The sequence below is a fragment of the Lissotriton helveticus genome, chromosome 6 (genome assembly GCF_964261635.1).
Source record: "Lissotriton helveticus chromosome 6, aLisHel1.1, whole genome shotgun sequence".
NCBI classification, from domain to species: domain Eukaryota; kingdom Metazoa; phylum Chordata; class Amphibia; order Caudata; family Salamandridae; genus Lissotriton; species Lissotriton helveticus.
In genome coordinates this window covers 88,666,310-88,680,771 of record NC_136067.1, presented here as the reverse complement: position 1 = coordinate 88,680,771, position 14,462 = coordinate 88,666,310, and the positions used below count along the sequence as shown (strand labels likewise).

The 14,462-nt window shown below is 46.9% G+C and overlaps 1 protein-coding gene across 1 annotated transcript in view; it reads left to right on the top strand.

The window, feature by feature from the left end:
• LOC144762194 (ATP-binding cassette sub-family C member 10-like) overlaps window positions 1–14,462 on the top strand; it is a 681,473-nt gene that overhangs the window by 567,516 nt on the left and 99,495 nt on the right. Inside the window, 1 exon segment of the mRNA XM_078647347.1 lies at window positions 2,729–2,889. Coding sequence (XP_078503473.1) covers window positions 2,729–2,889 — 161 coding nt within the window.

Here is a 14,462-nt window from a genome sequence, read left to right as displayed (position 1 = left end):
CTCCGCCCTTAATAAGTAATAGCGCCCGCGAGCGCTAGCTCAAGAAAAATATGGCAATTCTGCGCTAAGTCAAGAAATACATACTCCTAGTACAACCAAAGCACCTACTTGGCACAAGTATTTAACATAGCGCGATATGAGCGCAAACATACTGGCAATACCGTCAAAGATAATCAAACAGTCAACTAAGACATCAATCATAGCATAATGTTCCGAGCACTTAACTGTCTGCGTGAGCAGCAAAGAAAGAGGAGGAGAAACAGGATACAGCAGCTCTTATTGGGCTATACAGGCTGTGATGTATGGACAAGCATCATGGGAAATTTAGTTTTATTTGCATACAAAACGTTTTTCATTGGCTGCTGTGAGTAGCAAATAAAAGAAAGAAAAGCATAATCCGAAGCCTCCGGTCCTGCAATAGAATCAGCAACCACTATGAGAGCCCCTTGGGTGCCTATCATTCTAGGCCTGTTTCTCAGAAACAACCTGCCGCAGTTGTAGGAGTATAGGTGCCCACAAGTCTGGCTACCAGTGCTTCAACATTTCCCACTAGATTAACCAATACTATGAATGTACAGATACTCAGAACTGCAAGGGTTAGATAGATTATTCAAACAGCCTACAATCAAGATAACTTCCTCTAAAGAAACCCCACAGACAAATAAACTGGACTTCAAACAGTGTTTGAGAAGGCTCTGCTCTTGATTCCTCTGGCACCATGAAGGTACAGGGATAGGAATGTATGACGTTACAATGCATACATTTCCAATGCATGCCTTTACAACACAGTTTTTACATCGCAACATCCTTTACAACGCATTCTTTTACATAGCATGCCATTACATTGCATTTTCAGAAACTACCGTCATAACGCATTCCATTACATCGCATTATACCTTTACAACGCATACCTTTACAATGCATACCATTACATTACATTTACGGTAAGTATTGGATAGTATAGGGGTAATAATTACTATTCTAACTCCAGTGAATGCAACAGTAAGGTAAGTGTTGGATAGTGTAGAGGTAAAAATTACTATTTTAACTCCAGTGAGTGCAACAGTAGCGTAAGTGTTGGATAGTGTACGGGTACTATGCGTTGTACTGGTATGAGTTGTAATGACTTGCGAATTAATGCCTGCGTTGTAGTGACATGCATTGTAATGACATGCATTGTAGTGACATGCAATGTAATGGCTGCGTTGTAATGACATGCGATGTAAAGGATGTTGCGATGTAATGACTGCATTGTAAAGGTTGTTTCCCCAGGGATAGAGATGGTGCATGGTCAGTAGCATGAAGAATAGTTATTCCACAGCCGAGTTGATGATTCTCTGGAGCCTTGATTCTGTCTAGTGTCTCCTGGCCAGGCTGGCTGTAGGTATAATGGGGCTCTTGTGTGATATTGGGCCAATAAAGCATCATCCACAGAGATTCTTTAATCTGCTGGGCCCTCAACAGATATTCCTGGGATCAAGACAGATTCTTCATTGAGGGATCACCTATTCCTCAGAGCTTGCCAGCTTCTCTTCTCTGCAGGTGACATCTCCAAAGCTTCTTCTGAAGGTTCCAGGCCTTTACTCAGCCTGCACAAGACAGTTACAAGTCAAAAGAGGTTTAGCTCCTGGCAACGCGTGCTCCGCCCTGGTAGTTTGGAAGTTCAAACAGCTTACTGGACAAATATGTCAGGCATTCATGTATAGTGGCATGCTCAAGCCACATGTGCCTCCTAAGCTGCTGCCTTTTTAAAAAGATTAGGCATTTTACTAATTGTGGGGAAATGCATCTTCCCTTTCTGCCATGTGCGGGGTGTACCCAACACAAAGGTATAGTTGCTGGGCGACAGCCAGCTTCACAACTAGAGAGGGAAATCTCCAGGTCCTCGCTTCTCAAAAGAGCAAGGGAAACCTATGTTAAATATTGTGGCGGCCACAAGTAACACCCGTTTTATGGAATGGGCCCCAAGGAGGGAGTGTGCAGTTCGTTAGGTCTACAAGAGGACAAAGACAAATCTGCAGTAAGATGCACCATCTTGTGCAGAAGATACGCAGCTTCACGAATGGACACCAAAATACCATATTCCCTCGTGAAACACTTACACATATGCAGTATCCACACACGGGTTATACCTAAGAATAGGCACAAACCCATTTAGTGGGGACTTAATTAATGCTACAGGGGTGATCCAGTTGGCAGTATAAAAATAAAAGGCATGTGCCGCTGGAGTAAAATTACACTGCCATTCTCATCATGAAAAGGAATGAAGAGGATATTAACCTTCCTCACTCAAGTTAAAGATTTCCTTTGAGTCGCCCAGGCCCCCTCCTCCACCCTCATCAGCAGAGCTATTATGTTCTCATGAACAGTACAGCAAAAGTGGAACATCTCCGGATTATCTGTGGATGGCCAGGTTAACTGGAGAAAAAACATTGGTAGGGCAAGAAAAACATTCAAGGCTTGGTGGCACAGCATTTCCAAGCCATGCAGATAGGTTTTGTCCCAATATTAACTCTCCATAGTAAAACTCCACTTTTGAACAGTGTTCTGTGACTTTGTACTTTGGTTCATACTAGTAGAAATAAAAACCCTTGTATACCTAACCCACTACCCCACTCCTCCTCTGGTGTATTTTCTCCCCATCTAGGTCTTTTTACACACAGGTGCAGCTCCCTCACTGTCACTCCCTCCGTTTCTAAGATCTCTGTTTTTCTCTTGGTTTCCACAGCACTCGTAGGCCTGGCTCTCACGTACTCTCTCTCTATCAGTAGTGTGCTGTCAAAACTCATCTTCTACTTCACACTTACGGAGACCATGATGGTCAGCGTTGAGCGAATCGCGGAGTACTCCACCGAGATCCCCAAGGAGCCAGAAGAGGAGGTCCTGCAGGTAACATGTTGTTTGCCCCAGTGATGTCTGTGTGACTTTTCCAACACTCTAACACCACGCACAAACTTATTATTTATAATGTTGACTTTTGAAAAGGAAATGACTGCTTTCACTGATGTGGCAAATAGGAGAACAAGGGCAGCTGAATCCTGATGACAGACAGCTTAAACAGTGGAGGCCATGGGACTATGAGTAGGCCCTGAGAAAAGAAAGCAGGAGTTACAGCCCTAAGAAGAGGTACAATTTACTGAAACCTAGGGATACTTAAGGCAGAACCTGAGACAGAGAAGAGTATGTCGGTGCCTAGAATTTTAGAAGTAGCCAAACAGGATCTGAGAAGAGAAAGCAAGGGCAAAATCATAACAATACTTGGAGAAGGCCCTGAGAAAATAAATAAGTTTGGATAGGGCCCTAAAACACAAGAACAGGCCCTGAACATAGGACTCAGAAGGTAGAGATGTGTGCATACCTGCGGCTCTTCTGCAACCCGGTACAGGCTCAGAAAAGAAGCAGACAAGAAAGAAGTAAAAGCACAGGGGATAGAACGCTCATAGATAACTGATCAGGCTCTTCAGGGGTTCGGCAGACTTTCGTTTTTAATATCACATTTTATTGTTTTGAAATAAACAAAATAAATCAGAACAGTGCACACAATGGTTCACACTAAAGCCATCTAAGTTCACATCGGTGACATACATTTGAATCTTAAGATCCAGTGTCATCTAGCGCAGGCCCTAATAATCTCACTCTCTCCCCCAGATTGGGCCATGTTTTGGGGAATATCCCTGTGCAACGTATATGCACTCCTCCTAATTTCGCACAGCAGTCTATTGCTAAATGCATTCTGCTAGGGAGCGAGTACCTGGAGATTTCCAGCATTTAGCAATATCTCTTTTTGCAGTCACAGTTCCAATCCCTACTATCTTGTGATCCCCACAGCGACTCCCCAAGTATTCCAGGATCCCTAGCAAGGTGAGACTTGGTGAGGGGTATATGTGACAGCCAAGGACTCTCGACAGGGTGGTAAACATTCTTTGCCAGTACGTTAATATAACTGGACAACCCCATACTATGTGGAAAGAATACCTATTGACTTCCGGGCAGTAAAATAATTTATGTTCAGGTAATCTGTGGGCCTCCCAAGCCAGCCCAAGTTGTAAAAAGCCAAGGCATAAAAATCGATACCAAGCTCTCCATGTCTCACCAGGTATCAGCCGTGGTGGGAACATGCGTGGGCCTGCTAAGACAGCTAGGGAGACTCGCCCCCCCCCCCCTTCTCTCATTCACGGCACTCCGAATGGCAGTGTCTGCAATGATTATGTCACGATTAGACTATAGAAATTCTCTGTATATTGGCCTCCCGGAGAAGCTGCTAATGAAACTCCAGGTAATCATGAATGATGCTGCCAGACTGATTTTCAGACTCCCAAGGCTGGCTCACGTCACCCCCCTACTGCAGCAGCCGCACTGGCTTCCGGTCAAGCAGAGAACCAGGTTCAAGGGTCTATGCACAGCCGACAAAGCCATCCATGGTCAGGCCCCAGCATACATTAAGAACCGGCTGGTAAACTTTGTGCCAGGGCGGACCCTCCATCCTTCGGATGCCGGCCATTTTAATACTTCCTCCAAAGGGGGCACAGCCTGTTCCACAATGATTCCTCAACTCTGGAACAAGCTACCTGCAAGCCTTCGTAAGGAACCTGTCCTCCTCCCATTAAGGTAGAAACTAAAAACACTCCTTTTATTGAAGCCTCGGGCACAATCTAAGCCAAGTTTTCGATGCACACTCCTGCAGATGTGCCGAGGTTAGGATCTCTCTCATAGCGCTTGGAGACCTGTCGGTGATTATGCACTTTAGAAATCCCAATTACCAATAACATCCGCTGGGGCGTGAGGTGGGTAAGATGGAAGTATTTGAGTTGAATGAGGCACAGTCCGGCTAAAATGGCACAGGTGCATGGGCGCCAAACAGGCGTCTCCCCAATCACTATTATTCATCGTGGCACACTACCTCTCCCAGCATGTTTTAAGACCCGAGATGAGATCGGGGAAAAAAATTATAGCAATTTGTAGTTCTTAGAGATCCCTCCTTCCCAAGGGACCCATGAGTAGTTTATCCTCTAGTGGACTATATTCAGGAACATCAGATAGAGTTCCCCGGTGACAAGAAAGTTAAAGGCGTAGTTGTCGGTAGCAGTAGAACTGGGATTTTTGTAAGCTTGGAGCTCCTGGAAAATCTTAATTCATGCTCTTCCCCACAAATCCCCCAACTTTGATAATCCGATATGGTTCCAACCATGAAGCCCCTCCAAGTGTGTCAGCCATTGGCCTCCCGGGGGGGGGGTCAAAGGTGTCACCCTCTGATCCTAATCAGGCTACTGAAGCACTGGTCTCCATGCCTGCAGGACCACCCTGGTGACCATTGAATAGGTGCGCCACATGGAAAGTCCAGAATGTGGTCCAGGCCAAGCAGTGATACCTCCCCTCTAAATATGTGGTCATCCCACCCACCATTCAGCCAGTTGTTAATAACTAGTGTTTGCTCTGCCCTGTAGTAAGATCGAACGTCTGCCATGTCCCTGAAATTACTCCAGGTAGATAGTGGAGGACTTCGGCATGACGCAAGGAGGAGGAGGAGTCTGAGCTGCTGCAGTGGAGTGGTCGGCGCACTTGGAGCCATGCGGTTTGAGATGCAGAAGCTACAGATTCTACCACGGTTACACGGCTCTGGCTGAAAGTTCTGGCCATGTGACTGAAATCCACCAGAACAAGAGCACCGTGGACCCCTGAGGCGGCCGCTGCCATATCGCCGTCCATCGGTGCATTCAACTTGACAGGAGCTGCTCCCGCTGCGTGTTCTTCCCCTCACCCCTCTCTGCTACTGACCGTACTTGCTCCTAACAACACAGAAGGCTGACGGCCACACAGGAGGTCAGACGCTGCCTCAACCTTCAACCTAGCTCCAACTCCATCTTCGCCCCCAATGGCTAAAGCACAGTGGAGACCAAGGGAGCATGTACACAATCACAGGTGCCTGGTAAGAGAGGATGGGGAAAGGCTGCTTTCTACGAGGCTGTGGCAGCGTAGGCTCCTGCCATACTCAGGTTGAGCCCTGGCTCACAGAAGCAGTCGGACTAGGTTTGGGTGTGGTTTGTAGGCTGGGTGTGCTCCTGGGACTTGCCATCATCTGCACCTTCACCAGTAGGGTGATTTGTGCCCACCCCGCCTGGAAACTCTTGAAAGTCCTGGCGCGGGTACTGATTGGCCAAGGGGTCAAGAAGGTTGCCACCCTCTGTGAAAGTGAACTGAACCAGAGCTAGAAATCTCAGCGGAGCCCCAGGAGAATTACCAGGCTGCCATTGGGCAAGCCAGCCTTCTCAAGGCCTTGCAGTCTGGCATCTGGGAAGAACAGAGGGCCCCCGGGTTTCTCTTCCTTGCCCCCTTTTCGCCCCACCTCTAGAGCATGCACGTGAGCCCCTCCCCACCAGGCAAGACAACTACTTCAGCCCAATCCAGACGCTGCTTTCGTGCTATGAAAGCAGCACCAGGATTTGGTCTGAGCAGCCTGGTCTGCCATTCAGACACTGCCTGGGATTCTGCAGCTTTTTTCCAACCCGGCTGAGAAATAGAAATGCGCATGTCTGTTTAGCCGACCTAAGAGGTCGGCCAAACTTACATGCACACTTCTAAGTGCCTGCCTCTTTCCGGCCTCGCCCCGCTCTACACACATGCCTAAACCAGTCACAGAAAAATAAAATGATGTTGCTTTATTATCAAATGATGCCAGAGAGTTAACCCAATTGTGTACATTGTAGGACAGTAGGATCTTTCGGGCATAGTTAAACACACTTTTTTCCTGGTGTCAGTTTGTTTTGACTGTAGTTCACTGGGATCCTGCTAACCAATACCCCAGTGCTCTCTCCTCCAAATTGACTGTTAAATACTTTTTACACCCCACAATTGGAATACTGGCACCGTCCCCCAGACCCGTGCGGCGCACCGGGGGATTGCCCGGTGCCTGCTACGGCCAGTCCGGCCCTGCCTGTAAGTCCCTGGTATATGGTACTGAGGTACCCAGGGCATTGGTAGACCAAGGGTCTCCCATGGGCTGCAGCATGTATTATGCCACCCAAGGGACTCCATGCAAACTGTGTCTGCAGAGCTGCTATCGCAGTGTGGAAATACGGAACAAGCAACCAGGGCGTACACGAGATGGCTTGAGGATGCATGTTTACAACTTGCTCCCCCTAAAACCTTTCTCCCCACACGGTCGATTCCTTCCGCCCCCTGGTTCTCGAAAGAGATCAGGGACCTTAAAATTGTGTGCAAAAAAAAGGAAAAAATCTGGCGGACAACCTTTAGTGAGTCAGATAAAAAAATTCTGAACACTGAGCAAAGAGCGTACAAAGAGAAGATCCAGCAAGCTAAGCGAGATTTTTTTACAAAAAAGGTTAAAGAAGCCAGCAATGCTCCAAAGGAGCTTTTTCGAACGGTAAAATCTGGCTCCCCGCATGATCCCTGCCCGGCCTCCATTGCTAAATTAGCGCCAGGCACTATTGCAGCCGGACTCACCCCCCTCCTTAATTTCATGCTGGATAGAGGGGAACTCCCTGCAAAATGGAAACGAGCTTCCATTTTACCCCTCCTTAAAAAATCCAATTTGGACATAGCCGACCTAAACTATTATCGGCCTATTGCAAGATTGCCCCTTCCAGCTAAAATTATTGAAGGCTTTTTAAACACCCAGTTAAGCATCTTCCTGAGATTAGGAGAACATCTAGACCCTTGCCAACACGGTTTCCGTGCAGAACATAGCACGGAATCCGCCCTAATCAAATCAGTGGAAGACATTAGATGAGTGTTGGACGGAGGAGGTAGAGCTGCCCTGATCCTGCTGGATCTTTCCGCGGCCTTCGACACGGTCCATCACAAGTTGTTGGTGGACCGATTGAGGGCCTGCGGAGTTCAAGGTAAGGCGCTGAAGATCTTACAGGCCTTCCTCTCCAACAGGACTCAGGTGGTGGCACTGGGGGACTTTGAATCTTGCCCCTTTACGCTTCCTTGTGGAGTGCCCCAGGGCTCCTCCTTGAGTCCTACCCTTTTTAATGTCTATGCTTCCACTCTAGCCCCGATAATTCGAACCTTTGGCTTCAACCTCACAGCTTATGCGGACGACACGCAGATAGTGGTGTCTCTGATGCCGGGGGACTTAGACAGCACGACGGATAGGTTCAAAGGCTGCATGGGAGAAGTGGGTGCTTGGATGGCTCAAAACGGTCTTAAATTAAATTCTTCGAAGACAGAGGTGCTACTCTTTGGCTCCAAAGATAACTTCGGGTCCCCGAGATGGTGGCCTGAAGAAATGGGAACCCTGCCCGCCCCAGTGACTAAGGTGAAAAATCTTGGCATTCTGGTGGATGACTCATTATCTTTTAAACCTCAGATTAATGCCCTGGTATCATCCACCCATTTTGTTCTTAAAACAATTAGGAAAGTGCTACCATTTTTGGAGCAAGAGCATAGAAAAACAGTGGTCACCGGTCTAGTTCTATCTCGGCTAGACTACTGTAACAGCCTTATGCTGAACGCCCAAGTTGGCATATTAAATAAACTACAGACATTGCAGAATGCTGCCGCACGCCTGATAACAGATACACCTAAATTCGCATCTGTGGCACAGGACCTGGCAAAACTTCACTGGTTGCCAGTGCGGAAACGAATTACCTTTAAGTCACTTTGTGTGGTCTTCAAAGCACTTCATGATCTGGGCCCCAGATGCATGAAGGAACTATTTCTCTGGTACAAACCAGCAAGATCTCTCAGATCAGGTCAGCAGGCATTGGTATCAGTCCCTAGAGTCAAGAGAGCAAGATGGGGAGGCAGGAGCTTTTCCTTAGGAGCGGCAGTAGCCTGGAACAAGCTTCCCCTCCACATTAGACAGTTGCCTGATCTTTTATCCTTTAGAAAGGCACTGAAGACCTGGCTCTTTATCCATTAAACACCTACCCACACGCACCAGTTTTAATCGGTTAGCGCCAGGACACCTCCGGGTAACAGAGCGCTCTAGAAATGTAAAAAATAAATAAATAAATAAATAAATGTGTGAAATGGTGCATGCACCCTTCACTTTAGATATAAGGTTTTCATTATATCCCGGTCACTGCACTTAAGACCTGTAAGTCACCCCTAAGGTAGGCCGTACAGCCCACAGGCTTAGTGCATGGTTCTAAGTGTGTGGGTACCCCTGCAGGAGCAGAGGTACCCCTACAAACCTGATCTCCATTCCAGTGGGTGCGGGGAAACCCTCTTAAGGTATGTACTGGACACTGGCAGCTTGAGATGTCAAACTACATAATGGCTTCTTCGAACCTGGTCATGTTTTTGTTTTTAAATTAGCATTTTGAATATTTAAAGCAAGTCTACAGTTCACCACATATTTCACATTGTTTGTAATCAGGTTGATACAAAGGAGCATCACATATCCAACATCATATAAATTCCGACTTCAGTTTACTGTGTAACCTATCATCTAATCAATCTTTCTTACATTGTGTATGCTTAGATATTATACTTGTGGTTATACCTTTGTCTTCTAGATTGTTTTCGTGTTCCAGGTCCGTACTGAGCCCCGGTGCGCAGTCTGTACTGTTCTATGATCTTTTCCTGCTGATTTTCACTATATGGTTAGCAATTATGTAACAAACAATTATAACAATTGCAAGCTACTTATGCCTTGTCCGGGGTCCCCCTTTTCACATCTGTCTCTACAACTATTGCTACTTGTCCGATTAGCTGGAGGCGGGGGGAGACGAGGGAGCGCACGCCAGGACTCCCACCAGTTCCAAATTGGTAATGACACTGGGGCCCGGTTTCCCCCAGGCTACATTCCTTTCATTTTGGCTCTTACAAGCTAGGTTGGCTGTCCCTTGTTGCACCCAGAGGGGGAATAGGGGGATGCTCCCTCTCTTCTGCCACTGAGGGTCCATCACTACTGCTCCCTGCCTCATTGGAGTCCCTAGATTCCAAGTTTCTAAGTATTTCTGCCCAGGGTTCGGCCACAGGCTTGCGCTGTTTTGTTTTTTTGTCTTCACTTGTCAGAGCGCTTTCTTCCTCCCTGGCCCAATTCGAACCTGTTCATTTTCGGAATCAAACATGTTAGAATCACGCAATTAGACCGATTCCAGTGCTAGTTGCATGCCACAATGTACTGGGGGAGCTCCTTAAAGGACCCCCCCCCCATACCTATCTGTATAGCCTTGCAGGGTCTGCCTGCCAACTCGTGCTGCTGCCGACCGCAGACACTGTTCTGCTCCCCTGCTGATGAACTTAACTCAGGCAGGGGAAGGCAGAATCGATTTCCTGTAGTGGAAAGGTGTGACCATCTCTTCTTTAGAATTAGGTTGGGTGGGGGTGCTTGCAAGGGCCTCCATATTGTATTGAAGGGCACATATGGTGCCCTGCATGCATTAACCAGCTTCCACCAGTACAGGAGCCCTTGGCTCCTGCTCTGGCACAAAACTACAAAAAGGACAGGGGAGTGACCACCCCCCTGTGCAGCTCCTCCCCTGGGAGATGCCCAGAGCTCCTCCTGGTGGCCACTTGATTCTGCCATATTGAATCTTGGCCCCCTTGGAGCATCAGACTGGTTAGGTCCTCAGAGTAGTGTGCCTGGCCCCCTCTGATAGGTGGGTCACCACAGAAGGTGGCCTTTCCCCTTTTAGGGTTACTTAAGGGCTCCACTGACGGTGGGTCCTTAGGTCCTTAGATCCGTTCGGAGTACATCTTGAAGAACTGTCGTCTTAAGATTGTCTAAAGACTCTTCTGCAGTTGGACACTGGAACTCTGCTGCTGGATCGAGCCAGGAACCAAAACAAAACTGCTCCCGGTAGGGAGGCTCCTACTGCAACCTCATCTCTGTGCTATTTTAAGTTTCTGCAACTCCTTGTACATGCATCCTCTGAGTCTTTTACAACTCTTTATGCATCTGAGCAATAAGAGTTTCCCTTGGAGTGAAGACGTCACCTCCCTGCTTCCGCCGGCACCTCAACATCGGCGACTGGTTTGCTGATCCTTACAGCTCGGCAACACAGCTGCTGGTGGTTTGGTGGCTCCTCAGAGGCCTGACCAGTCTTCCCTGCAAATTTTGAGACTGTAATCCTCCTACAGCCGACCTAAACCCCTGTGCACCGCATGTTTGCCGTTGCCAAGGCTTGTCATCTCTCCTGACTGAAGATCTTCAAGCTCCAAGAAGCCCCAGCCTCAAGCATCGCACAGCTCTAAGAGTATCATCTACTCTGCATTCCTTGCGACATGGGTTTCCATCTTCTGTGTTCTGCTGAGGCCTCCTTTGCATACCCCTGTGCCTGCTGCCAGAGGGTCCTCGAAGGTCTCCATCAATTCCAGATGGCTCTCCTACATGCTGAGGGCTGGCCTGACTTACCCCTGTTGGGTTAGTCCCACAGACCTTCCTGGTCTGCAAACAAACATTGTGTCCTGCAACCCAACTGTTGGATTTGCCAAGGCTTGTTGTTGTTAACACCAGAACCTGGGCTCCTACGGGAATTCACAAGGGCATATTATCAAGCCCATTATCGCCGCTTTAGCGGCAGTTTCCTGCCGATAAAATTGTCGATAATGTATCGCCCTTTTTTGATAATATGGCCCCAGGTTTGGAAAGCACTAGTGAAATTGTGTTACTTATCATTGTGACAGCATTAATGTGGTTGTATGGTATTCTGACAAACTGAATAGTCATTACTTAAAATGGTGACTTGTGCATGGTGCAAGTGTGAATTTGTGGGCCTATTCCGCCCCCTTAATGTCGCCAGTCCAAAGTCCATGCAAGTATTGAAGGAAAAAAGGGATAGAGTTACCTAAATTCCTATGATTACGGTCCTTTAGGAAAGCAGGGAAAAGGGTTCAATCAGAGAGATTAGTACTCCAGAATACAACCATGACATGAAAACACATAATGTGTGGATTGATAGTAATAAAACCAACCTTATTGTCGGTTGTTCTTCCATCCTGAAGGTAAATAGTAGTAGATGGTCTCAAGGGTAACAGAGACGAGAATTCCATTTAATTAAAGTTTCCTCATGAAGCAGATTCAACGGGGATAAGGCACAAAGTAATAATCAAAGGTCAGTATTATGGTAGGGAAACTAGGGCTCAAAAAATGTTTTAACATTGTAATGTTAATTGCACCTACCTATATTCTGTGATGTAGACAAGTATTCAAATTATGCAGCTACTAATTATTCTGAGACTCTTTTCGTACGGTTATTGTTGTCAGTCAGCGTTGATTGTGTTGCCCCTGGTCACCCGATCCTAGAGTGGATTCAAGAACAAATAGGTTGAGTTACTGAGGAGAAATTCCTATGTAGGGAGTACTCCATAGTAATGAGCTGCTTGAACCACCCAACCGAAAAGGAGGTTGTGGCCATGAGTATTGGGCCCTCAAAGGAATCTCTTACTGGTGAAGCAGCTGGTGAAGTTTCCCGCATGTGAGATGGACGGCGTTCACCAGCTGAATGATCTCCTCTCCTTAAGTAGGTAAAGTAGGCAAAATAGAGAAGGACAAATTATGAAATTGGTGCTCTGTCAATTGGAGGCTGTAGTGAAGGTGGTGCGTTGGCCATCTTGGACTGCCCACCTATCCTATTTTTGTCCAAGCAGACCTAGACACGATTGCCCATTAATGGCAGTGTTCGTAGTCTCAAGTGGTGGGCGATTATTACGTTTTGTGCATTCTGTTAAGGCACCTACATTAGCCTATTGTATCTCTCAGTGGAGAAAGCTATTCTCCATCTGTGCGTGTCAAAGTGCTATTACTCGATCAGGTGGCGGCCTTATTGAGCGTGTGTTTCATTGTCACTCTGAATAAAGTGAACATTTATAGAAGCTAGTTCCCTGAGTGATTATAAGGAATAGATCAAAATCAACTTGATTGCTTTGGACTGTATTAGTGAACCAACTTGTTCCAAGATGCTGTGAAGGATAATTGTTACGTAAAAGCCAGTCATCCATAATATAAGTATAACTATATGGGGAGAGAACAAAAACTAGGAGTATCAAATCCTAAACTAGTGGCAACATTAAGAGACAGTCACACCCGACTTTTAGCTATGTTCAAGAAAAAATGTTATGCATTGTGTTCCAAACTAAAGGAGATTCCAGCAAACTATGGTGCGACAGGCACACAGTATAGTAGTATGGAAAAGCAGCGAGTAGCATAACACATCCCAATTAGTTAATCAGGAGTAGGGACAGGACCTACAGACACAGTCCTATCCCCATGCTGGGTATGTAATTGAGTTCCTAGAGGGCACACCTCATTTACTAGGTTCAAACATAGAATCCTTAGCAATGTACGGATCAAGTGTTGTGAGAGGAGAACGTTAAGAAAAGAGAATCATATGTCCAGAATACACGCAATGCTGATGAGAGAACATACACATCAGTCACCCAGGAAATTCTGCAATTCATGATCGGAATTGAGATCCAGTTCCACGCATTTGAGGTGCATGATTCAAGTGACCTCCCTCCTTCTGAGTGTCAGCTCTCTATTGTCTCCCCTAGCATCTCTAGGTACGGTATCAACCCTGGAGAAGGAGAAGGCTCTGTGGCTGTCCTGTGCAGGACATTCACCGATGTATGTTGCTACTGGATATCTGGCGTCAGCTTGTTTCACTGCCCTCATGTGTTCCCCAATGCAATCCTTCAGTGCCCTGATAGTACTTCCAATGTATCAGCGTTTGCATTTGCACTCAATCGCATAGATGACAAACTTGGTGTAACAGCTGATGTGTGTGCCTATTTTATAGGTATGGCCATTTGGGTCAGTGAAATCCCTCTTCTTGCCAGCAGTCCATCTGCACACGGTGCAGTGTCCTCATTTGAAGAAACCCAACATGTGTGGTGTGAGCCAAAGTGTATTTGTCCTGAATCTGGAGTAACTGGGACTCAACAGATTCCAGAGACTTTTGCCCTGACGGTATCTCACTTCTGGCTTGGAGGCGATGAACAGTTCCAGAGTTTTGTCAGCACAGACTAGGTGCCAATGTCTCTTCAAGCTGCGAGTTAGTGTTGTGTTCAGCTGATTATAGTCCGTGATCATTTGTATGGTGTTCGATTTCCCTCCTTTAGTTTTGCAGGGATGTGGAATTCCTATAGCCCGACACCCAGGACATATTGTTTGGGGTCAAGGGCAACACGTTTTAATGTGTATTTTGTCCTTGGGACAAGTAGACCCAACCCCCTGCAACACAAACCCTTTGAGCAAGACCACTGACTCATTGTCAGTGAAATTGCTCTCCCACCCTCGCAGCTCCACCATTAAGTGAGGTGCCCCTGCCCCTGCACTCTTTAGTGTTGGTGATCGAGGCCCTCCTCCACCCGCAGGTTTCCCTGCGCCTCATCCCTGGTGGTCCAGTGGACCTCTGTCTCCTTTCTCTCACTCTGCTCCTTCACTCGGTTTTCTACTCTTTCTATCTTTCAACTTTCTGCACCTTTCTGCATCTCTGCTCTTTTGTGCCTTATTTCTGCCCATTTTCCCTTTCTCTCCCTTTGCTCCT